Source organism: Carassius gibelio, chromosome A21, assembly GCF_023724105.1.
Source record: "Carassius gibelio isolate Cgi1373 ecotype wild population from Czech Republic chromosome A21, carGib1.2-hapl.c, whole genome shotgun sequence".
Classification (NCBI taxonomy): Eukaryota; Metazoa; Chordata; class Actinopteri; order Cypriniformes; family Cyprinidae; genus Carassius; species Carassius gibelio.
The window spans coordinates 10,308,573-10,333,578 of NC_068391.1; the positions used below are offsets into that span (position 1 = coordinate 10,308,573).

The window sequence follows — 25,006 nt, forward strand, 5'->3', positions numbered from 1 at the left end:
AATTTATTACTTTGAATGCACATTTCCACAGACATGTAGAAGCGCAGACACAACAGTCTGCTCAAGCCCGGTTCTCGCGATATTCCCCGAGGTTTCCGGTGTTGCGAACGTCTCTGGTAAAGATGGCGATGAGCATCCGAGGCCGTCCTATCCGAAGTATACGGATGCGAGGTGAGATTTAACTTATTCTGCTCGGCCGACTGACAGATCCATCAGAATAATATGATGCAGTCTTTATCAGCTACACATGTCTCAAGCGTCCTTCATTGTCTTATTTTTTCTTACATATGCAGGTCGTAATGACAGTGGGGAGGAAAATGTACCGCTCGATCTCACGAGAGGTAAGTCAGATGAAACTAGTGAACTCCCTACCTAGACAGCATTTCTGGGAATCGTAGGCTTGTTTGGAATGTCAGGCTCGCGGCTACCAGACCCACCTATGATGCCCCAAAATGCTTGCTGCACTAGGTTTTGAGACACAGCCTTGAACTAAGGCTACATGCATCATGCTGTATATGCTCTTGTATATAAGTATGCAATAATAAAACACAGAGAAAACCATATGGTCTTAGAGGTGTCGAATGCTTTTTATCATTATATAATGGTTGCATGATATATGTACTGGTCCATCTAAAAAAAAATAGAATATCATGGAAAAGTTCTTTATTTTTTGCAATTTAATTAAAAAAGGCAAACTTTCTTATATTCTAGATTCATTGCACACAAACTGAAATATTCCAAGAGTTTTTTGTTTTTGTTTTCATTCTGATGGTTATGACTTACAACTTAGGAAAATGAAAAATGCAGTATCTCAGAAAATTGGAATATGTTATCAGAGATCAATGAAAAAAAATTAACAAACAGGAACGTTCAAGATCTCCAAAGCAGGTTTAATTATGCACTCAATACTTGGAACTTGGGGCTCCTTTTGCACGAATTACTGCTTCAATGCGGTGTAGCATGGAGTTGATCAGCCCGTGTCACTGCAGAGGTGTTATAGAAACAGGTTGCTTTGATAGCAGCCTTTAGCTCCTCTGTATTGTTTGTCATATGTTACTTATCTTCCTCTTCACAATACCCCATAGATTCTCTGTGAGGTTCAGGTCAGGTGAGTTGGCTGGCCAATCAAGCACTGTAAAATTATGGTCAGCAAACCACTTGGAAGTGGTTTTGGCTCTGTGGGCAGGTGCTAAAGTCCTGCTGAAATAAGGAAATCGGTATCTCCATAAAGCTTGTCAGCAGATGGAAGCATAAAGTGTTCCAAAATCTCCTGGTAGATGGCTGCTTTGACTTTGGACTTGATAAAACACAATGGACCAACACCAGCAGACGTCACGGCACCCAAATAATCACTGACTTCAGAAACTTTACACTGGTCATTGGATTCTGTGCCTCTCCAGTTTTCCTCCAGACTCCAGACCTTGATTTTCAAATGATATGCTAAATTTACTTTCATCTGAAAAGAGGACTTTGGACCACTGAGCACAGTCCAGATCTTTTTCTCTTTACCCCAGGTGAAATGCTTCTGACTTTTTTTTTTTATGGTTCAGGAGTGGCTTGGTTCTAGAAATAAGACAGCCGTAGCCCATTTCCTGAAGACATTTGTGTGTGGTGACTCTTGATGTGGTGACTCCAGCTTCAGTCCACTCTTTGTGAAGCTCTCCCAAGTTCAGTGCCTTGCTCAAGGGCACCTAAGTTATGGTATTGCTGGCCCGAGACTCGAACCCACAACCCTAGGGTTAGAAGTCAAACTCTCTAACCACTAGGCCAAATATTTTGCTATGTGTGCAATGAATCTGGAATATAAAAAGCTTGCTTTTTAAAATTAAATTACAAAAATAAAGACTTTTTCCAGGATATGCTAATATTGCAATATTGCAGATGCACCTGTATCCCTTCAGTCCAGCATTGCAGGAGGGTCCAAAGGTTGTAGGGACCAAAACAACAGTCTGCTGCAGCAAAAAAGCATGCAAAAATTACTTCTTGTTTTTTCTTCTTAAATAGCATAAATAATGTCTTTTTTTATTATTGGATAAGACATAACTACCAATGAGAAAAACTGAAGCATTTATTATTCTTAAATTTAAAAAAAGGTATAGATTAATATTGTTGCGATTTTTTTTTTTAAAATAAATATTTTAATAAAATAACAAACAAATTAATAAAAACTAACAAATGCATTGCTTATAACAATGGTATTGCTAAATGTATATTTAATGCATTAACTTGTTTAACTAAAGATACTTCATTGTCAAGTTTGACCTTTGATTGTAGTAATGTTGATGATTTTTTTTAAATGTATGTTTTTGTCAGTGTATCTACTATTGTAGAAATAAGACTCTTTGCTTTTCATTCAGCAATGACGTTTATCATCCTGTTGTTGGTCTGTCAAATCAGACGTCATACGTCCCTGTGATTGATATACTGTATCATGCTTACCATACAGCTCAACAAGCAATTCATAATCTTCCTTCATAATCTGAAAATTTCCCAGTTCACTGTGAACATATAATGATTGATTTATTTTAGTTTGTTATCTAGAAATGTATTTATTCTAACTTTATTTGTAGAAATAAGACTGCTGTTAAATGGGAATCTCCACTCTTGTGATTATAACAAACATGGTTCATAACAAACATGGTTAAGGTTTTTACTTGCATATTCTTTGCTGATTTTTGTTTTCATTAGTAATGGATTTATTTATATATGCTTTATTGCTTTAAGAGTAATACTAAATATACCAAAATATAGAGTACTTAATATAGCATTGGTATTGTTTGTCATTCATTGTCTTTGTTGGGGGAAAATAGCTCATTAGCTGTTGCAGGGTCATGGTTGTGTACTGTCTTTGCTGATAGGTTAACCTTGAGGCTGTTTTTCCCATATGACCTCTGTGTGGATGGCCTTTTCTGAATGCTTCCAGAGGCTATGTCATTAGTGCTAAACCGGATAGATTTTATAACTTGTGTCAGAAAAGGTTGCCTTGGTTTCCTGAGCTGGGATAGTATCAATCCTGTACTTGTATTTCAGACATGAATTCCTGTAGACATACACCATTCCGATGTTTCAAAGTTTGGTCTCGATATTTTTGATGTTTTTTAAAGAAGTCTCTTATTATCTTAGTCTCTTATCTCATGATCATTAACACTGCATATGTGATGACCAAATGCAGCAAAACAGTAATATTGTGAAATACTATAACAATTTAAAAGCTATTTTAATATACTTTTAAAAGTACTTTATTCTTAAAATGGCAAAGCTGAATTTAGGGTTTTCATTAGTAATTTTTCCAGTCTTCATTGTCACAGTTAAAAATAATAATAATAATAATTGACCCCAAACTTTTGAATGACAGACTACCTGTATTTAGATGAGACCTGAGCTTCACTGTTTTTGGTTCCAGTATGAAAAGCAGCCGGGTCAGAGTCTGTGGGATATTTCTAGCAGAGTGGTTGCCAGATCTTGTTAGATATTTATGTGACAATTTAAAAAAATGTTTATATTAGATTACTGGTATACGATATATATCCGAATTGTTGCTACGTACATAGATAAGCCGAGTTTGTCTGTAAGTGTGCCTACAGTGGAACTGATTTTCTTTAACTTTTATAGATTGTACGTGGTTATGTTGAGATGTCAGCTTTCTTATTTTGATGACTCACTGTTGGACATTTATCACTGGTTCTTAATGCATGCTAAGACTTCCTTACAAAACTGAGCACAGGGAATTTGTTAAGTGAGATGATGTCAGGAAGTCCCAATGTGTCTAGCAAAAACAATCAGCTTTTTTATGCTTACTAATATTATTGATCTATGTTTGATCCCTTCCCATAAAGCACTTCACTGCTTCTTGCGGTTGTAGCACAGCAATAGTGAAAATGGTGCGGTTACTTATGTCACACTTTTACAGGCAGAACATTATATCTTTCTCTTCCATCATCTTTTCTTCCAGACCCCGCCGAGAACATGCGAGAGATTCTCCAGAATGTGGCCAAACAGCAAGGAGTCTCAAATATGCGCAAACTCGGCCACCTGAACAACTTCATCAAGGTTTGTCATCTTAAGAGTGGAGCAGGGAATACCAAAGAAGAAATTGTGAAGAATGAAAGTCCACAACTAAACAGTTTTGCTTCCCATTGACTTGGACAAAAGAATACACTGGAAGTCAATGGAGACTGAAACGGTTTAGTTACCAACATTCTTTAGAATCTCTTCTTTTATATTCCACAGAAAAAGAAACTCATAAATGTTTGGAACGGCATGGGGATTAGTAAATGAAAAGAGAAGTCGAATCCCCTGAATAATAAGAATCAGGCACACAACATTTGTATTTACAGAAAAAGCTGTTATATATAAAAATGAAGATAATGTAATTAACTTCTAATCAACTTGTCGGTTGTTGAAAAAACTAGTTGAAAATCCTATCCATAATGCATAGCAGTCTGCTCAATCTGGTACATCTGTTTGGCATTACAACACAGGAGTCGTGCATGTGAATACTTACCGCTGTTTGGTAAAATGAGGTAAACAGTACTTTTTGGTTTCTGTCTGTCGAGGCCTGAAGGTTTTTCCTGCCCCGCACTTACAGGATCTGGCGTAAAATAAAAGCATCTGAGCACACCTAAGAAATAACTCCAGGCTCTCTAATTACTGACGTGCTGTATCTGGATCAGTTTTGCATTTTAACACAAACTGTAATCTCCTGATCGTGCATGTTCAGTCTTCTGACGCCTGCCAGCTGCCACAGAATCAATACAAGACTGAAGGTGTGAGCATGAGTGAATATTTATTGGTTCGCAGCCAAAGTGTGTTGCAAACGTGTTTGCTAGTCTAATGGGCTTAAAAAGAGATGGAAACTTCAGACGGCTCTGTGGCGTTACTATTACTTTTACCAGTACAGAAAATGTAAAAAATGTAGCTCACTTTAAGTTATTTTATTTTATAGAAATATTATTTTGTTTCTTGCTGACCTGTCACAGGTGGAGCTGACCGTAGAAAAAAAAATAGAATTTTCCGGACTACAAGTCGCACTTTTTTTCATAGTTTGGCTGGTCCTGCGACTTATAGTCAGGTGCGACTTATTTATCAAAATTAATTTGACATGAACCAAGAGAAAACATTACCGTCTACAGCCACGAGAGGCGCTGTAGAGCGCCCTCTCGCGGCTGTAGACGGTAATGTTTTCTATTGGTTCTTGAGTCTAAATAAATGCGACTTATAGTCCGGTGCGATTTATATATGTTTTTTTCCTCGTCATGACGTATTTTTGGACTGATGCGACTTATACTCGGGTGGGACTTATAGTCCGAAAAATACGGTATGTATTTGATGATTTATCAGTTCACTGACAGCATTGTCATGTTTCAGCAGACATTCTGAATCATGAGCCCTTTAGTCTAACAGGTTTTGCCAAGTCAGCCATGCTGTGAGTTGCTTAAATCACCCGAGGATGAAGAAAACATACCCTCTTGCTTTTTGAACATGGACGTGTTTTCGCTTTGTGTGAAATACCCTGCAGTGTTCCAGAAATAGTTTGAGTATTTGCATAAAGGTAGTGTCATCAACGTCTCTACTCGTTGCCAAGTAAAATAAATAATTGCTTATCTCTCCAAAACAGCTGCTCATCAGTGTTGGGAATTCTGAGGAAAAGTTTGGCTTTAACTATGAAGAAATTATCCTATGGTGAGTCATAGATAAAAAAAGAAAAACTTATCTTGTCTTCTGCCTGAGTGGAAAAAATGATATAAAACATCATTTCTCAGTGAATATCCTGTTTTAATCTGTGACATTAGTTAAATGATATTGTAACGCAATCTCATGTTGTTTTTTCGGCTTCTTTCACAGCCTCAGGTTGGCGCTGCTCAATGAGGCTAAGGAGGTGCGTGCGGCTGGTTTGCGTGCTCTCCGCTACCTCATCAGAGACAGTAATATTCTTCAGAAAGTGCTACGGCTCCAGGTGGATTACTTGATTGCCAGGTCTGTATGACACGTTTTCATAGCACTGTATTCAGGCCAGTCATTTCAGCAGTTTAGTTCAAGTCTGAGCAAGTGCTTGAGAGATAAGGACTAATTGTTTCCATCAGAAACAAGGCTTGATGTTAATTCTTGGGGAGTGGTAGATCATCAGTCGGGCCTAATAGTTAGAGAGTTGGACTGGTAATCCAAAGGTCATGGGTTCGAGTCTTTGTAGAGGCAGGGATTGTACGTAGGTGGGGGGTACTCTCTTCCACACTCAATACTATGACTGAGATGCCCTTGAGCAAGGCACCGAACCCCCAACTGCTCCCTGAGCGCAGCAAAACTGCGGGTGTGTGTTCACTGCTCACTGATGTGTGTGTGTGGGCACTCAGATTGGTTAAACACAGAGCACAAATTCTGAGTATGGGACACCATACTTGGCTACACATCATGTCATTTTTACTTTTATCTCTTGTTACTATCAGCCAGAGAGAGAGGAAGAGCGTTCATGTGAAGAGCTTGTCAAGTCCGGTTAAGGTCATTTTAAAAGTGGTGGGACTGTAAGGATGTGCTACTTCCTCTTTCCTGTCTGAACACCCAGCAAGTCATATCTTGGATAGGAAAATTAAGAAATTAGAATGCATTTAGAGGTAATACTCATCCTCCCCAGTGTGGATGTTATCACGGTTTGAGAAGCATTTCACTGCAATGACTACTAATGTTGACTGATTCACATAATGCTGACTAGTGTGACCTTTTGACCTTTAGGTGTATTGACATCCAGCAGAGTAATGAAGTGGAACGCACGCAAGCACTCAGGCTGGTGAGAAAGGTGAGATGTGGACACCGCCTGCTGTTTTATTGTGTTCATTCAATACTGAAAAATATCACAGGAATCCTGTTAAAAAATAAAAAAAAAAGTACATCTTTACATTTTCAGATTTTTATTTTATTTTGCATGATTTTGTCATGCAGATGTTGTCTTGCATGCATTATCTGGAGACATATCGGATGAATTAACAAAAAAACAATTTACCAACCAATGATTGTGAACAAATAAATTATGAATGAAACGACAATAAAAGTTTACCCTAGTAAAAATCTTTTTATTAATTGTTTTATTTCATTTAATCTTTATACTTTTAGATTTCATTGAATTTAATTTGACATTTTATTTGACATGCTTCTGCCCTGCAGATGTCATCTAGCACTCAATTTTTAATGAACTAGCTTGCTGCTAAAATTGAATTGACCAAACTGCATTTTTTTTAAGAAGTAAATGAACAAGGATTCTTTTTCATTTTCACTTTAATTAATTCTTTATACCTCAAGATTTAATTGAGTTTTATGAAGACATGTTGCACTCAAACAAAATAAACTATACATAAGGTTCTAACATTATACACTGGGCCATTCCTTTAACAGTGTTCAGTGTTCTTTTTTGTCATGGACAGAAGTGTCAGTATTTTTTACAATGATTTTCCAGATGATCACTGTGAACGCCCTGCTCTTCCCGAGCTCAATCACAAACTCGCTCATTGCTGTGGGTCACGATGGACCGCAGGAGCGGGACCGTATGGTTCGTGCCTGCATCGCCATTATCTGTGAACTTGGTAGGTTTGCACACTGATCAGAGAACTATTACGTATCAAACCATGAATGTGTATGTTGACCCAATTGAATGTCTATGTTTGTGCGTGCAGCACTGGAGAACCCTGAGATTGTAGCAAAGAGGGGTGGTCTCAGCACCATCCTGAAGAATGTAATCGACTGCCAGCTCAGTCGCATCAATGAGGCTCTGATGACCACCATCCTGCACCTGCTCAATCACCCACACACACGGCAATACGTTCGCTCTGACGTGGAGCTCGAGGTATGGATCTGTCTTAAACAACGAGCTTATCAGAAATTGTATTACTTCATTTTCCATGATTGTTTTAATTACTACTTCTTTTATTATTATCAATTAAATAATGTTATAAATAATTAAATAATATTGCAACCATTTAATTTTATTATTCCTTTAGTCCTGTTAGTTTGTCTTTAATTCAACCTTACATTTTATATTATTATATGACATTTAAATGTTTTTTGTACATTTGGTAAAAGCTGTGTTTCAAGGTGTTTTGTTACTCTTTTTTTTTTTTCAGCAAATCCTGGCACCTTACACAGACTTTCACTACATACACAATCCAGACACATCAGAAGGTCAACTCAAGTGAGTGTGTTGCTTTAAGGTCTTTCAAAGTAGAATTTGTCATTGGTGATGCAAGCATGCATCTTTCTGTTGGCTGCATTATATAGATGTGTGGTATTTCTCTCGGCAGAGAAGACAGGGAGGCTCGATTTCTGGCCAGTAGGATGTCAATTGTTGCTTCCCTTCGCTCTTGGTCAGGTAAGCATATCTCAATATCTTTCAATGAACATGTCAAGCATACAGGGCCGCATATTTCACATTGTCTATTAAAAATGAACTAGTATTCAATGCTTAAATTCTGTGGAAAACTGCAAGGCTTTCTCTGGAATCCTTGTAGGGCCACATTTCAGATAATACTTATTTAAGGATAATTGTGTAACAGTCATATCTTAAGATGATACATCTACAGAGAAGTTGGCATATGTGCACATGAATATTATAAGGCATCATGCATCTTCTAAATGGAATTTCCTCATGAGTGCACTTCAATGCTGCAGATATTTATTGCTGCTCAGACCAAACTTATCATTTTGTGGCACTGTACCTCCAGGCATCATCAATCTCTGCAAATCTGGCAACTCTGGAATCCAGTCTCTCATTGGTCTGCTGTGTATACCAAATATGGAAGTGAGGGTATGACAAAGGATAAAATAAAGAATCGTCTAAAAAAAATACACACAGCATGCAAATCAAACAAACATCGTATTTTCCGTAAAAAAAAAAAAAAAAACATTAATTATATGTAATGAATTAATGTTTACAGTTTATAAATGTAATAATAGCCAAATTAAATTTATACATGTACGATAATTTCCATTAAGTGGGGCGAAATTGAATGCATTCAAAATATTGAGATTAATTAATGAGATTTTTCACAAATATTTTAATGGCCTGTATTTTATATTAAACATAATTGTATGAATAATAATGAATTATATTTTTTAAATATTCTATTATCATCTGTTTGTGTCATAATAATAATACAATATTATATAATGAGATGTACATATCAACCATAGTGATCACAGAGTCATTGCTCGAGACTCATTATGAGGTACTTCATCACACTCTCTCACTCTCTTCTCAGCGAGGTCTGCTGGAGGTTATGTATGATATATTCAGATTCCCTGTTCCCGTGGCGACGCAAGATTTTATAGAAGCACTTCTCAGTGTGGGTGAGTGCTACCGCTGTCTGCTCGCGCTGATTAACATATTCATTTCCAGACATCTACCACATCCGAAGTCAACTCACATTGACAAGAATAATGTTTTCTGTCCCCTTTCTAGACCCCAGTAGGTTTCAGGACAGTTGGAGACTGTCAGATGGCTTTGTAGCCTCAGAAGCAAAAGTAATTCTTCCGCATAGGGCACGGTCCAGGTGAGCGCATTTGCTGGGCTTAATGAACTCTTAACAAGCAGATCGGCCTTGTATGGATTTAGCTTCAATGTCTTGACATGTCTCTGTGTTCTATGTCTCCCCCCAGACCAGATTTAATGGATAACTATCTCGCCTTACTACTTTGTGCTTTCATCCACAGTGGACTTTTAGAGGTAATATACTCTTTTAAAACTGTGATTCACCATCATCTTTTTGAACATGAACAATTGTTGAAGAAAAGAAGCCATGGTTCATTCAAGCAGTCGTTTTTTATTCGTCCTTGTGTTGTTTCAAACTTTTATGACTTAATTTCTTACATGGCCCACAATAGGAGATATGTATGAATGTTCATGCTGCTCTTTTCCATGCAGTGAAGCATATCAAAGCTTTCCAAAAAGAAATATATCAATATATATTGCAAGACTTCAGAAGCCGTGATGTTGTTCATTTTCAGAGCCTGGTTGAAGTGATCACTAGCAGTGATGATGGTGTTTCAGTGTGTGCAACCATCCTTATAGGAGAACTCCTGCATATGGTATTATACTCAAATCAATGCAACAGTGAATACAGCTTAATCTTGTACTATATCTCATATGACCTAAAATGGACTTCGTTTTATTTTCAGGCCAACACCATTCTCCCCTACTCCCATAGTCACCACCTGCACTGCCTGCCCACTCTTATGAGCATGGCTGCTTCTTTTGACATCCCTCAGGAGAAAAGACTGTGAGTTGCTGTCTTGTCCTATGCAGTTAGCAACACAAAGAGCATAGGGTCAAACCTATGTGATTATTTCGGTGATTTGATGGAGCTGTTGTGTTTTGCAGACGGGCAAGTGCTGCGGTCAACTACTTAAAGCGATTTCATGAAAAGAAGAAACGAGGCCCCAAAGCCAATAGCCTTTACTTGGACCACATTATTCGCAAATCACTGGCTGCTAACTACTGTCGGGACCAGCAGCAAAGGCCCCAGAGGGACATTTTTGTCATTAAGGTATATGCTGGTGAATGGAGGAAAGCATTTATTGGATGTTTGAGCGTGGATGTGATCTACATTTCTGTTGTGTTCTTTAGGACACTGAGGAGGTCCTGATGATGTGCCTCAGAGACAGTCAGATTTTAAACCATAAGCAGAATTTGGAGTGGAACTGGGTCCTGATAAGTACCATACTTAAGGTAGGAGATTTTGCATTAAATTGTTGTGTTTTTTTTAAAGACAGATGGCTTGAGCGCTGCTTTACTAGGAAGTAGTGTCAATGGAATGCAATTAAAAAAGAAATTCTATACTAATTAATTAATATAATTTATTTCCTGTGATGGCAAAACTGAATTTTCAGCAGCCAATGTTCAATCAGTGTTGAAAAAGCTGAATTAAATGGCTTACTGTTGGTTTGGAAACCATTATTTGAAATGGAAACATTTTGTCTGAAATAGAATTTTGTACAATGTAAAAGTCCTTACCATCAATTAATGCATGCTTACTGAATGGAAGTATTAATTTCTTTCAAAGAGAAAAACTTACAGACTCCAAACTTTTGAACCCTAGTGTACGTCTTGGTGTATGATTTTTTTAAATTGTGTTTCAGTGGCCAAATGCCAACCTTCGAAACAACAAAGAGGAACAGATGCACAAGTAAGTGGAGTTTGGTTTCCTATTCTTCGGAATCTTCCTATTATGTGACCCTTGACCACAAAACCAGTCTTAAGTCGCTGGGGTAAGTTTTTGTAGCAATAGCCAAAAATACATTGTATAGGTCAAAATTATAGATTTTTCTTTTATGTCAAAAACATTAGGATATTATTAAGTAAAGATCATGTTCCATTAAGATATTTAGTAAATTTCCTACTATAAATATATCAAAACTTAATTTTTGATTAGTAATATGCATTGCTAAGAACTTCATTTAGATGACTTTAGATGACTTTAAGGTGATTTTTCTCAATATTTTTTTTTTGCACCCTCAGATTCAAGATTTTTAAATAGTTGTATCTCGGACAAATATTGTCCAATCCTAACAAACTATACATCAATGTAAAGCTCAATTTTGAGACTGGTTTTGTTGTCCAGATTCACATTTTTTGTCGTCCATTCATTGTTGTAAATCCTACACTTTCTTTCTCAGGCTTGTGCGAAGGCTGCTGTTCTTCTACAAGCCCAGCAGCAAGCTGTATGCTAGCCTGGAGCTGGACCACAGCAAGGGCAGGCAATTAACGGTGGTGGGCTGTCAGTTCATTGAGTTCCTGCTGGAGTCAGATGAGGTGAGAAGAAGAGATATCAGAACTGAGCTTATTATTTACTCACTGTCATGTTGCTCCGAACCTACAGTATAGAACTTTCTTTCTTCCAACTTCCCCATTTGTGTTTCACAGAAGAACGAATGGCATGATAGATGACAGAATTTATTAATTTTGAGCTATGTTCCTTTCTTCTCAGGATGGACAGGTGTATCTTGAGGACCTGGTGAAGGACATTGTGCAGTGGCTGACCTCGTCCTCTGGGCTTAAACCAGACCGAAGTCTGCAGAGCAATGGCCTCCTCACTACTCTCAGCCAGCACTACTTCCTGTTCCTCGGCACGCTCTCTGCCCACCCCCAGGGTGTTAAGATGCTTGAGAAGTGCAGCGTCTTCCAATGGTTCGATTAGGACTTTGCAGAAATGATATAGAGATACACAATACACTGGGATCTTCCAATAGCCCTTTTTCTATTTTTTTTGACAGCCTGCTGAACCTGTGCACCCTGAAGAACCAGGACCATCTTCTGAAGCTGACCGTTTCCACACTGGACTACAGTCGAGATGGCTTAGCACGAGTCATCCTCTCAAAGATCCTCACTGCTGCCACTGATGTAAAAAAACAGACCTTAACCCCCTTTGAGTGTGTTTACCTTAGTGCCATACACTTGGACCTTACCGTGCTTAGCAAAGCATGCTAGTAAAAGCATTCCCCTATGCAAACAGATCTCTAATACAATTCTTGAATGTTATTCTGGCACAGAATTCCAGGCTGTACGCCACCAAGCATCTGCGGGTGCTACTTCGAGCTAACGTGGAGTTCTTCAGCAACTGGGGTATTGAACTGCTGGTGACTCAGTTACACGACCGCAACAAGGCCGTCTCGGTGGAGGCTTTGGACATACTGGATGAGGCCTGTGAAGACAAGGTGAAGTCACTTAACACATAAGGGCAAAAGGGAGGATGTTATTAACATTGAGCTATTTAACTTGGCAGAAAGTCGTGTTATTTAACTGAGTTTGGCCTTGGTAAAATAATAAAACATGTTGGTATTGGAGGCACTTGTGAATTGACTATGCTGTTCCAGTGTAGCTTTGTTCCAGAAATCTGTAAACAGCCAGCATCTAGGTCAAAATCCCTGTCAGAGATCTAATGACTGACCGTTATATTGTGGCTTTGAATACATCTCTAATAACATGACCGCTGTTTCATGCGTTCTTAGGCAAACCTACATGCGCTGATTCAGATGAAGCCAGCACTAACTCACTTGGGAGACAAGGGTGTACTATTGCTGCTACGGTAAATCTCAGTCTGTTATCAATGTGTCTGTTATCTCTGACAAAGCCCCTTTGACAAAACACGCAAGAGATTTAAAAGTATTCCCTGAATAGTATGTTTACTATCTGAGCACTGGTCAATGCATTTTCCATTGTATTGTCCCACTCTTATCTTCGAAAGCACATTTTTGTGTATTTTATATGCATTTTGTGCAACTCACTTAGTAGTAAAGTTGAAAAGGGTCTGTTTTGCATAAGAAACTGCTCCTTTTCATCTATCATGTGGCATCCATTTCCAGGTTTTTGTCCATTCCAAAGGGGTTCTCCTATCTAAATGAAAGGGGATATGTCAGTAAACAACTGGAAAAGTGGCAGAAGGTAATGTGTCTTTTCCATTATTTTTTTACTGTTAAAAATGTGTTAGATTGTTTTATTGTTGTTCTTAAATTAGAATAAAGTATGCAAACTCAACTTACTGTACCCATTCTGTCCGATTGCTTTTGTTCCCCTGTAGGAATATAACCTCAAGTATGTGGACCTAATAGAGGAACAGCTAAATGAAGCACTCACTACTTACCGAAAACCAGTGGATGGGGATAACTACGTACGACGGAGCAACCAAAGGTCTTCCTTGGAACTTTATCCTGTACTCGTCAGTAGCTTATATTGTGTTTTGAAAGGAAGTCATCCAGAACCTTTTTTCTTACAGGTTACAAAGACCAAATGTTTTTCTTCCTGTGCATTTGTATGGGCAACTTGTACATGATAAGACAGGCTGTCATTTGCTGGAAGCTCAGGTTTGTGTTTTAAAATCAATTGGCAGACCCTGATGGTGTTGCATTCATATATTCATATAATGCCTCTATTCTGTCTCTAACAGAATGTAGTTTCAGACCTGAGCTACACGGTGCGCTGCCCAGTGCTGGACAAATGGGATGGCATCAAACAGCTCAAAGCTGCTCTTTGGGCCCTGGTGAGCTGCTTTGTGTGTAGGTTTATAAAGACACAAATGTGTATAATAGCATATGTGTTACAATTTGAACATGGTTTCTGAGGACACTTTATTTGTCCTCCAGTTCCTGATTTTAGAATTAGCTTTTTTTTCCACTATTGTCTTTGTGTTAATAATTATCAGTAGCATTAGTAATATTAAAGTATAAAATCTTTACTCTGCTTGCTTCAAGGGAAACATTGGCACATCTAACTGGGGACTGAACCTGCTGCAGGAAGAGAATATAATTCCAGATATTGTCGCTCTTGCCCATGACTGTGAGGTTCTGTCTATCAGGGGGTATGTGTTCTTGATTACAGGATCAACCTGGCTGCATATGTCCAATAATGGTCAAATTTAGATATGGCATTAAATGCACAGATTCAGCTTCAGGTGGGTACTGTAGGTCCACATGTTCTGACATAGTGGCTCAAAAAAACTCAAAAGAAATGGTGCTCATTTCATCTCCATGTTTACAAATGTTTGAAACTTTCATTTTGTGACTGTAACTAATTGCTTGGAAAAGTAAAGATATCTGAAGTCACTAACATATAAAATAGCCAGTGCTTCTTTTTTTATTTTTTAGAAAATGTGTGGTTCCACATTTAAAATGACAAAAATGTGACACTTGCGTTGCAACATTTACTGGTTGCTATTGCACAGAGGTGTTGCACAGCTTAACCAACTGGGTGACAAGACATACATCTTTTCTACACCGTATGCGAGTGGTGCGGCAAAATACTATAGAACTCATTATAATCAGTGATGCTGTCTACACTGAATGTTGTGCGACACGACAAATTCCCGACAGAAAACTGCTGCTGCAATTTATTTATGAGTATTGACACAAATTCAAATGATTTTCAATGGTCACTTTGTCGCGTCCAGTATAGACAGGTGCGCTGTGCTAAGTGACAACTGTCGCATCCAGTGTATACACGGTGATAGGGTGACCGGAAGTTAACAGTAAATTCCTCAAGAAATACTTCTGTAGTTTCAAAACTTTCTCAGAAACCATTTTTTTTTTCTGGTTTTGAATGACTAAGGTTGAGTCATACCTCCTCTCAAACTATTTGGCAATTTGCATTCTTTTGTTTTTATACACTGATCTTTGCTTTCTTTCTGTTTCATTTTTCTTTTTGCCTTGCCCATAATTTCGTTCTTAATTTCCCTCTCTCTTAGGACATGTCTTTATGTTCTGGGAATCATTTCTAAAACTAAGCAGGGATGTGAGCTGCTCAAACTGCATGGTTGGGATGCAGTTAGGCACAATCGCAGAGAGCTTTGGCCTGTGGTGCCGGATGAGGTGGAGCAGAACCAGAACCTACAGCAGCAGAAACAACAACAGCAACCCCTCATCCACCTGTCCTCTGCGCCCAGCACCCTCAGCCTGAACTCTGAGTCCAGCTCTAGACATAACAGCGAGTGTGACTCCACTCAGCCTAGTGAGTGCCTCTCCCATCCACTCATTGAAGACTAATGGCCCACAGTGCAACACTGTGGTTTAATGCTTCTTACCACCTTTCAGATGGGAGCTTAGAATCTGACTGCATTTTATTGCTGTGAAAGTGCTTTATTTCAAGTATTGTATATTAATATATCAAGATGAATTGATGTAGCAAAACAAAACAGCGTATTGCAAAATGGTGCTTATCTAGAACCACAAAATCTTTGCGGTCTCTTGGTCTAGAAAATTTAGAGATGCTTTTTCCTTCCCGTTATTGTCCTGCCTGGTTGTGAAATTGTGTTTTGTAATTTCTCTTTCATGCATTTGATTTTTATAAGATGAGACTCATGGACTTTTAAAGTCAGCTCTTGGCTGAATTTATCTGACAACCTGGCCTAGACTGGCTGCAAGTGATGCGAAATGTTATCTATTTATAAATGATCTTTTGAATTTAAGAGTGATTCCCTTCACATAGTTCGAAATATCTTTAAAGCCATTCCCAGACTTGTAAGCGTCATCAGATTAGCATGTGTTTTTAATTGCACCTCTTGATGTGCCAGATTTGACTATAAAAGTGTATCTTCTTAATGGAATGGTTGGGCTTAGTAAGGCTTTGTCTTAGTAAGGCTTTGAAAGAGTCATGAATTATTATCTACCCACAGACTGGTTTCATATGACTAAAGCAAAGTCCGTAATCCTGACTCATATAGAAACTGGGAAAGTCGAAAAAAGTCGACTGTGCACAGCATACAGTAAATGAGTACGCCCCCTCTAAAACTTAACAAATTCAGCAATTACTCTTTACTTAGACGACAGGTTAGGGTTATTTGGAGATATAATGTTCCAACAAGCCTGCTTGATCAGTTACCAAAAAATGCCAATGATTCAGCGAAATAAAATTTCCTTGTCAGAGTGATACAATTTGGTATTGCAAAAATGAGTACACCTTCTGAAAGTTACAAAAAAAAGTGTATAGGTTTAAGGCTATTTTTGTTCAACAGTTAAGTATATTAAACCCAAACCAAAATTTCCTGGCAATTAGAAATGTTATATAGCTGACTGAATCATGCTCAGACTTAATGCTGTAAGCAGAGGAACCACTTGGGAGAGAACTGCCAGGAGACTTATTTCTTAGCATAAAAAAGGACAATGATACAAGACGAATACCAAATTATTTTTTAAAGTGTGAAAATATAGCAGCAGTAGAACCGACATACAAAAACAATGTACTTGTGATAAGGCTCCAGAAATACAGGTTTTCATTTTTAGTGATGAGTGAATTTTGCTAGAAAAAGAGTAGGACATGAAAGTGTCTCGGAGCCGGCAAAAGCTATGAAAAGAGTGACACTTTATCTCACAGGGTATGACGCAGCCTACAAGAAGTGACATGCATGGTTGTTGTCACAACTAGAATTACTGTAGCCAAAGCAAAATAAACTCATTTACTAATATTAGTAGTAGTAGTAATAAACAGGACAAATATGAAAAATAAAATGTGTACACTCAATGCCAAGAAGGGTCAGAGCAGTATACTTTAAGTTCTGGAACAGTGCTAGAATATTATACATTTTCTGAATTCAGTCTAGGGTGTACTCATTTCTGCAATCCTTCATTTAAACTAAATTGGCTAATTTACTTAACTAACAGAAAATATTGGCATTTATTTTTTATTTTTTTTAAGTATATGTTTAATACCTTTCAGTTTTGCCATCTTTCCATGAATTATATTAGTGATCATTAAGAAAATACATCTTTTATATTTATTTATAGGTGTATTTTTACTGTACTGTAATTTTTACTGTTTACTGTAAATTACATCTAGTGGTACCTTTTGAAAAACATGTAAAAGTAACACTGCCAAAATGCCTTCCTTTTCAGGCATGTACATCATGGATGATGATAAGTTAGAAAGCTCTGAGCTTTCAGAGGATCAGCCACTGTACTTCAGGCCCAAACTCCTAAAGGACCGCAGCCCCTTCACCATATTAGCCTCCAGTCGACTTGTCCGTAACCGCTTCCTCAGCTCCCTCTCCGGAAAGAAACTCCGTAGTACCAGTGACCCCAAAGGCACTGGTAGCAGCAGTAAACTCCAGGGTGAGCCCACGTTAGGAGGCCTAAGGAGGATACGCACAGTCACAGATCCCTCTATATTCTCTCCAGTTCAGGGAGATGTCTTCAGTCCTGTATTTACTGATGGGCATCTGCCGAAAAGCCCAAGTGTTAATCTGGATACCTCTTTTGTGGGCAGCAAGACTTCTGAAACTCAGGGCAGCACATCTAGCATTGGGGAGCTGGAGGTCTGTCTTAACAAAGCTGGAGAACGGAGCTCAGGGGTTGGAGACGCCCCCCGAGAGCAGACCAGTCGGGAAAGACTGGCCGGCGATGGCTCAACCTCTGGGGGCGGGGCTCAATTTAAGAGTCGCAGTCAGAGTTTCAACACAGACACGACCACCAGCGGCATCAGCTCCATGAGCTCCAGTCCATCCCGAGAGACGGTGGGTGGAATGGACTCTACTACCATCGACACGGACTGTGTTAGCCTCAATACGGTCATTAGCACTCAAACTGTCAAAACACTTAACTCTCTCACGCCCCATTCCAACCACCTGACTCTGTCCAAATCTAACTCTGTACTGCTGATGCCACCAGGTTCCTCTCATACTTTGCCACGCAGGGCCCAGTCCCTTAAATCGCCCTCTGTCACGACCATTTCAAGCCTGACTGACTGTAGCTTCATGTACACCAGCCCTCGGGACGCATTGGGCTATGCTACCCTCAGACGACTACAGCAGCAGCGCATTCATCCTTCCCTTTCCCATAGCGAAGCACTCGCCTCGCCTGCCAAAGATGTGCTCTTCGCCGATGCCATCACTATGAAAACTGGCAGCCTGGACTCCAGACTCACACCACGCAGGTAAAGCAGATGGACCAGCAGATGGTGCGAAACTCTTTCCTTTTGCAGTCTTTACGTCACCCTTCGTTTACTGCTTCTTTCGCATCAAATTTTACACTTACACAACTTTCACAGAATGCATGCAGTTTTCATCCTGTTCCAAAGGTTTCAAGATGTCTTGACGCAATGAACATTTCTCAGAAGAGTCATTAGGAGTTAAGACATTACAGAAGAAGTCATTCTTCTTTAGACTTCCTTTAATATTGTTCCTTTTTGGGATGCGGCTGTGAAAGGTATCAGCTTAATGAAACCATAATATAGTAAATTCTATAAATCTCAATGTTAATCAGACAAGAAATCAGCGTTAGATTTCCCTGTTAATGTTACCATCCATATAATACAAAATGACACTCCTAAAAGCCCCTTACGAAGCACTGCTCCCTCTGGAAATAATGTGGTCTGTTTCTGATGGTCCCTCTCAGGTATACTAAAAAGCGCTTCAGATGTCTGGGCCAAGGTTCAAGCAAGCCCCATCGCAGATCTCTGCTGCCACGGTGCGTGGACCATCCCTAGGGCTGACGTTCCCCTCTTTTAGTTTGAGTGTCCACTTCAGTCCATTTTTTACAATTCAAAAACCCTGACATCCTCAGCTTCTATTTCGTCGTACTTTGCCCCCCGTTTTCTTTTTTTTTCTCATGAGTGCTTCCATAGCCCATATCTTAACCTGATTCTCTTCAACCATGACTCTTCAGCCCTTGAAATTACCTCCCCACCGTAGGACAACGTAAACTCTCCTCATTTCTCATTGATTGTATGTAGATCTAAAAAGAATTTCTAACCTACACCCTGTTTCCATTGTCACAGAATTCCCTCAAGTAGTTTTCTGATGTGACTGTTCTGAAACCAATTCCCACAATAGCCGCATTCCCGCATTTGATCCAAGAAGCATGTAGCGGTTTTTGATCTTCAACACTTGCATGATGCAGCTAATGGCAAGCTCTCTAAGAGCTGCTCTTTCTGAAGTGTAAATACGCTTTACCAGCCTGTTTCCACATTAGGGCCTTTCACACCACTTTAGTTCCAGAACTAAATGTACAGTACTGAAGTACTGAGATGATTTTTCGTGAACTATTTCCCAGTACCATTTAAATGGTTGCATTCACAATGTTTGAAGTATGTTTACACAGCGTTTTAAATCATAGTGTCTGAGGGCGTTTTCAAACGTGGCTGGCCAATCAACGTATACTTACATCACCAGTAGTACCAGTTGTGCTGGTTAGAGCCTGCTCTGGAGTAGGACCTTGTGACGAGTGGGGCGGGGCCGAGAGATGTGGGAACGAGGAGTGAGGCCAGGTGTAGTGATTGGAGATGAGCTACACCTGCGACCCACCACCGGTCTCGAGTCCCACGGTCGTCGCTCCAGTTTTATATCCTTCCATCTCCTACGTGGGACTCGAGACCGGTGGTGGGTCGCAGGTGTAGCTCATCTCCAATCGCTACACCTGGCCTCACTCCTCGTTCCCACGTCTCTCGGCCCTGCCCCACTCGTCACAGACCTATTTTGGTTCTCGAAAAAGGCAGTCCGGTACTAAAATTGCAACCAGTTTCGGCGGTGCGAAAATGCTGAAAAATGGGTAGTTCCACAATTAGTTCTGGTACTATGAAAATGTTCCTGCGGTGCGAAAGGCCCTATTGACAAACCTACCAATCATTTGCTAGCAAGACTACAGTAATGAAGTATCATCACAAGTAGTTTCCAAAATGTCCAAACTTCCTTTCTTACGGTTTTCTCTCTCCCAATGTTGTCCTCGTTCCAAACGCTTCGCTCTGATCTCTTCCCTTCTGTATGAGTACAGGTTTCTTAAGGCTTTGAGTTTTGCATCTCTGGACAAGGAGGATCTTCTGAGCCCTATCAGTCAGACCTCCCTGCAGCGCTCCTCCTCAGTGCGTTCCATGGTTTCCAGTGCCACATATGGCAACTCTGATGACTACATTGGCCTGGCACTGCCAATGAACATCAACAGCATGTTCCAGGTTACTAACTACTCTGATCCTGTTTATACCTGGTACTAACATCCATCTCTGGTGATCTGTTCCCATTTTGTCTATCAGGGCAGATTGCCCTTTATACATGGTGTTACCATGCAATTAAATACATCTTGATCGAACTGTCTCAAGGAGTGGTCTGCACAATCAAAGTGTGTTCACCACTTCCGAAAGCTGTCCACTTGGGGTAGGATTATCAAAAAAGGATGTCAATACCAAGTGTAAACAAGCATTACAAAAATACTTTCTAAATTTGTCTGGAACTTGATTTTCTTGTATTTGGTTGCTACCTAGATTAAAGACATACCGTACTTCCAGAAGAGGACAAGTCCACCGTCAGAAGACCGATCAGCAAAGTTCTTCTCAGGAGATGCAGATGGTAAAGACAGAAATGGTTACATTGTTTAATCAGTTACTATTCCCTTAGCATAAGTGCCTCACTACTGCTTCAGGAACTGAATGCTGCTCTTTTCTCAGGTTCCAGTGAAGGATCCAGGCATTCTGTTCTGCGATCTCAGCTTAGTATCACGGAGCTGATTGCGGTGAGCCGTTCAGACCAGCACCAGCTGCTGGGTGTGGAGGAGACTGGCCTGCAGGAGCACAACGAGGAGAACTGCCTTTACTGTTCAGGGCTCTACGTGCTTGGCTGCAATTTAAGCACTCCCACACAAAGCCGCACAGGTAAGCTGCACGTTTATCCAAATTAATATTGGTAAAAGGTGACATCACTTTGACCAGATGTCCCTTAAATGTGAGGACGCATGTATTATTTTACTTCAGTCATGGCAATTAGGCCACGATTTACTGTTGCATATTTACTGCTGCTCGCGTCTGGTGTAGACATGGTGTAAGACTTATTTGAATATTGTGCAGAAAAAGAGATCCGATCAATTATTGGATAGAGAAGCCACTTGACATAGCCAAGTGTAAACACGCCATGTTCTGATTGACTGATGATACAGTCTGCTTGAGCAGATCACGGTGATGTGAAGTGTAAACACAGCCATGAGTTAATTTGTGTGTTCTCATGTTCTTATACACCATCAACCCTGTTTTAGACTATCCCGATGCTCCGTTTTCGGAATGGTGCAATCAGTCCTTACACACCCTGGAAGTCATGCCTCAGTCCAAGTTCTCAGGAGTGTCTGGCTGCAGCGATGCTGTCTCTCAGGGCTCCGGTGGCAGCACACGCAGCACTGAGCTTGTTCTTGGTGAGGATCTCTTCAAGCTGGCAAAAATCAGTTTGGAAAATTAAAGCAGTTCTCAAGCATTTTGTTTTGAACAGGTTCTTTGTTAACTGCACGCCTGTGCATGCTGTCTTTCCGCCAGGGGTGAAAAATATTCCAGAGGATGCTCCAGCCTGCCGTGTTCTTCTGAGAAAGGAGGTGCTTCGCCTGGTCATCAACCTGAGCTCCTCAGTCGGGACAAAAGGGAATGAAACTGGACTCCTCACGTAATTAGACAATTCATCAACGATTTCAAATTAACAAATGCTTTCCTAAAAAAAAAATTTAACAGAGGTTTTACTAAATATTGCTGTAACTGGAAAGAATATTTCGCTGAACATTATTTTGTTTTGATCATTTTAATAAGGCAGTATACAGTGAAATCTTTCTTGTGGAAAATGAAGGGAAGAGTAAAGCATTTTCTTTCGTTGTAATCTTGCAGAATAAAGGAAAAGTTTCCTTTTGCATTTGATGACATCTGCCTTTATTCCGAAGTTTCATACTTGCTGGCTAACTGCATGTTCAGACTGGCTTCACGACGCTTCATTCAGGAGCTCTTTCAAGATGTTCAGTTCATTCCGGTAATACGAAACTTTTCTCAAATTAGCCCAAACAGTTTCTGCAGCTAAATTGGGTTTTTACAATCTAGATTGCACAAGTAAGCCCAGATTTTCTTTGTGTAAAAATAATATTTTATTGGTGATATTGATGATGTCCCTCATGATTTTTTTTCAGCCCTGGAATTAAACTATTTTAAATTAACACAATTGCAAAATATTGATTGTTTTTAACACTTTTACATTACTAAGCATTCATGTCGTAATCTTTTTATTTGTAGATGTACGAGGAGGCTGAGAGCATTCTGACAGTGCCCAAGAAGTCTACCACAGTAGATCGTCCATCAGAGCAGTGATCCTCTAGGCGTTTTTCAGACTATTCTCTTCCCCTATGCAGCAAGTTGTCAATCTTTTTCTAGGCCTGACCATGCAACTAAAATGAATACGCAATAAGAGACTAGGGCTATTGAACAGACATAAGTGGATAAAGAGGGTCACCGGGAACGTGTCCCCACAGAGATGGACAAAGTGGTACGCTAAGAGAACAAACTCTGAACAAATATACTTCACACAGATGCTCTGTAGACATCTACAGTGAAGTAACCAAATAAACATTGTAAATGACAGTTATGAACTGTAACGCATTGAACAGAATGTGAAACATCTGTGAGTCAATGCAAACTGTGTTTTAAATGCAAGCGAGCAAAATCATTTAAGACTCAATTAGGGAGTTTATTAACTTCTGACATTTCCGTTCAATCAATATTGACATTTTTTAAGGGCCTGGGCATATGATTGCATGTAAAAAAAAAAAAAAAACATTTTTTCCCCCTGACTGGATCCCTCAACACTACAACATTCCAGCTTTTCTTTGGATTTCTCTTTTTACTAATCCTGGTTGTTTAAGTATGAAATGGCTTTCGCAACCAGGCTGAGCAGCACTCATAAGACACTTGTAAGACAATCATCATTAAGTAAGAGTAATAACAGCAACTGCCAGTTTTTATTTCCCTTTTGACTCATAAAAGGATTTTTTCTTCTCATTCTAACTGATTTATATCTTGACATAGCACATAGCAATCCCTGAGTAAATGTATGCACATGTGTTTGATGGTGGTGTTGCGCAATCATGCAATAGCGACTGTATTGTATTATTGTGTAACTTTGTTAACTGACCTGTGAAACATCATCCAAAAATAACAGTAAGATATTTATTTATTTATTCACTTATTTATTGGTCCAAGCAGCTCCTCTCTTGTCTCTTTGACCTTATTTTAGCCCATTAGCCAAGATAAAACTGTCTGTGTGTTATTTATATCTGAAAGTCAGGCTTTAAAAACAATAAGTTAAAGTGCATTTCGCTACTGCTATTTTGCAGTTTTACTCTTCTCTGTTTTAAGTAATTTTAGTGATTCTTGAATTAATAATAGAAATATTGCACCCAGAAAGTTTTCTCTATCTGTGGAGAAAATAATTAATTATTGAAGCATTAATAAAACCAAGACTCTCCAAACATATTTCACAATATTTGTATATGGGAAATACCTTTGTACTTTATTCTCGCTTTCTGATTGCTAATAATGCTTTTTAACCTGAATATGGTCAGGAGATTTTGAACGGGCAAAGACATATTGGGTCAAATATTAAGGTTAACCTGACAAAACATGATTAAGACTGATCATTAATATATGACATGTTCTGCTCAAATTCAACTGCCTGTCATTTATAAACTACTATATTTTATCATTTTCAATACTTATAACAGCAATTCCATTGATTTAATAAGATATCAAAATATCTTCAGGGTTAGAATGAATCTAGTTTCACATTGCATACTATATATATATATATATATATATATATATATATATATATATATATATATATATATATATATATTACCAAAAATGGTTAGATCCCACTTTGTAAGTATAAAATTGAGGTTCATATTTGAATTATTTCTATGCAATGTGCCTGTTAATCCTGTATGTACAAATGACTTGTTATTGAAGATAAGATGATCATTTCATTTTCTTCTTAGGCAGCTTGAATTATTTTGCCTTATTTGTATTAGCTTTAACCTATTAGAATGAATGAATTTGCCTTTTTTTCTTGTGTTATTTATTATAGAAACTAATAAATCTACCTTTGCCTGCCTTGGCTTTTGAATTAAGTATCAGGTTTTAACTTCCATTATTTTGTCTATTGTAAAAACTGAGTCTAATATGGCCAGCAATAATACTAATAGTTGTTACAGTATTTCCTTTTAGGCTTCTTGAGAAATATTTTAAGTGCATATGCATTCTAACCACTATCTGCAGTATAATGGACAGAGAAAAACAAAAGAAAAGAAAATAGTATGAAGTGGTACATGCATTTGATGCAGGATATATATATATATATATATAGATAGATAGATAGATAGATATAGATAGATATAGATATATATATATTTATAGATAGATATAGATAGATATAGATATATATATATTTATAGATATATGTATATATATATATATATATATATATATATATATATATATATGGATATATATATATGGATATGTGGATATATATATATATATATATATATATATATATATATATATATATATATATATATATATATATATATATATATATATATATATATATATATATATATATATATATATATATGGATATGTATGTGCATGTGAAATATTCTTTTTGAACTAAATAAATCTGGAATCTGCCCATAATATTTTCTGAAGTGTTCATAGATAAATAATTTTGTTATTAAAGTCATTAGTATCAGCGTGTGT

The 25,006-nt window shown here is 38.4% G+C and overlaps 1 protein-coding gene and 1 long non-coding RNA gene across 3 annotated transcripts; one reads left to right on the top strand and one right to left on the bottom strand.

Annotated features, from left to right (window-relative positions):
* The first annotated feature begins 46 nt into the window (after positions 1 to 46).
* Positions 47 to 24,375, top strand: rictorb (RPTOR independent companion of MTOR, complex 2b). 2 transcript variants are annotated; one of them, XM_052536524.1, is made up of 39 exons: positions 47 to 171; positions 294 to 341; positions 3,953 to 4,050; positions 5,618 to 5,682; positions 5,845 to 5,976; positions 6,727 to 6,790; positions 7,445 to 7,571; positions 7,662 to 7,831; positions 8,109 to 8,176; positions 8,286 to 8,353; positions 8,706 to 8,788; positions 9,243 to 9,330; positions 9,443 to 9,533; positions 9,640 to 9,706; positions 9,988 to 10,068; positions 10,159 to 10,259; positions 10,361 to 10,526; positions 10,607 to 10,708; positions 11,119 to 11,165; positions 11,656 to 11,791; positions 11,967 to 12,166; positions 12,253 to 12,379; positions 12,529 to 12,693; positions 12,988 to 13,064; positions 13,342 to 13,420; positions 13,557 to 13,666; positions 13,752 to 13,839; positions 13,923 to 14,015; positions 14,227 to 14,333; positions 15,216 to 15,478; positions 17,359 to 18,394; positions 18,856 to 18,927; positions 20,230 to 20,407; positions 20,714 to 20,798; positions 20,897 to 21,100; positions 21,478 to 21,630; positions 21,749 to 21,872; positions 22,088 to 22,226; positions 22,484 to 24,375. In XM_052536524.1, the coding sequence occupies exons 1-39, from the start codon at positions 123 to 125 to the stop codon at positions 22,556 to 22,558; spliced, it is 5,226 nt and encodes a 1,741-aa protein (XP_052392484.1). In that variant the 5' UTR covers positions 47 to 122; the 3' UTR covers positions 22,559 to 24,375. The 2 variants fall into 2 exon arrangements, with proteins under 2 accessions (XP_052392484.1, XP_052392485.1); XM_052536525.1 differs by lacking the exon at positions 18,856 to 18,927.
* LOC127941471 (uncharacterized) lies at positions 11,506 to 13,561 on the bottom strand. Its single transcript, XR_008149024.1, has 2 exons — positions 13,264 to 13,561; positions 11,506 to 12,680 (listed from the first exon to the last, which is right to left on the bottom strand). It is a non-coding gene; the product is annotated as an uncharacterized LOC127941471 (long non-coding RNA).
* Positions 24,376 to 25,006: the final 631 nt, after the last annotated feature.

What these genes read in the sequence shown, in the direction of transcription:
- rictorb (XM_052536524.1), top strand. Translation starts at nt 123, where the DNA reads ATGGCGATGAGCATCCGAGGCCGTCCTATCCGAAGTATACGGATGCGA. An exon ending in CCGAAGTATACGGATGCGAG is followed by an intron (nt 172 to 293) that starts GTGAGATTTAAC and finishes TTACATATGCAG; the next exon opens with GTCGTAATGACAGTGGGGAG. An exon ending in GGGACATTTTTGTCATTAAG is followed by an intron (nt 10,527 to 10,606) that starts GTATATGCTGGT and finishes TGTGTTCTTTAG; the next exon opens with GACACTGAGGAGGTCCTGAT.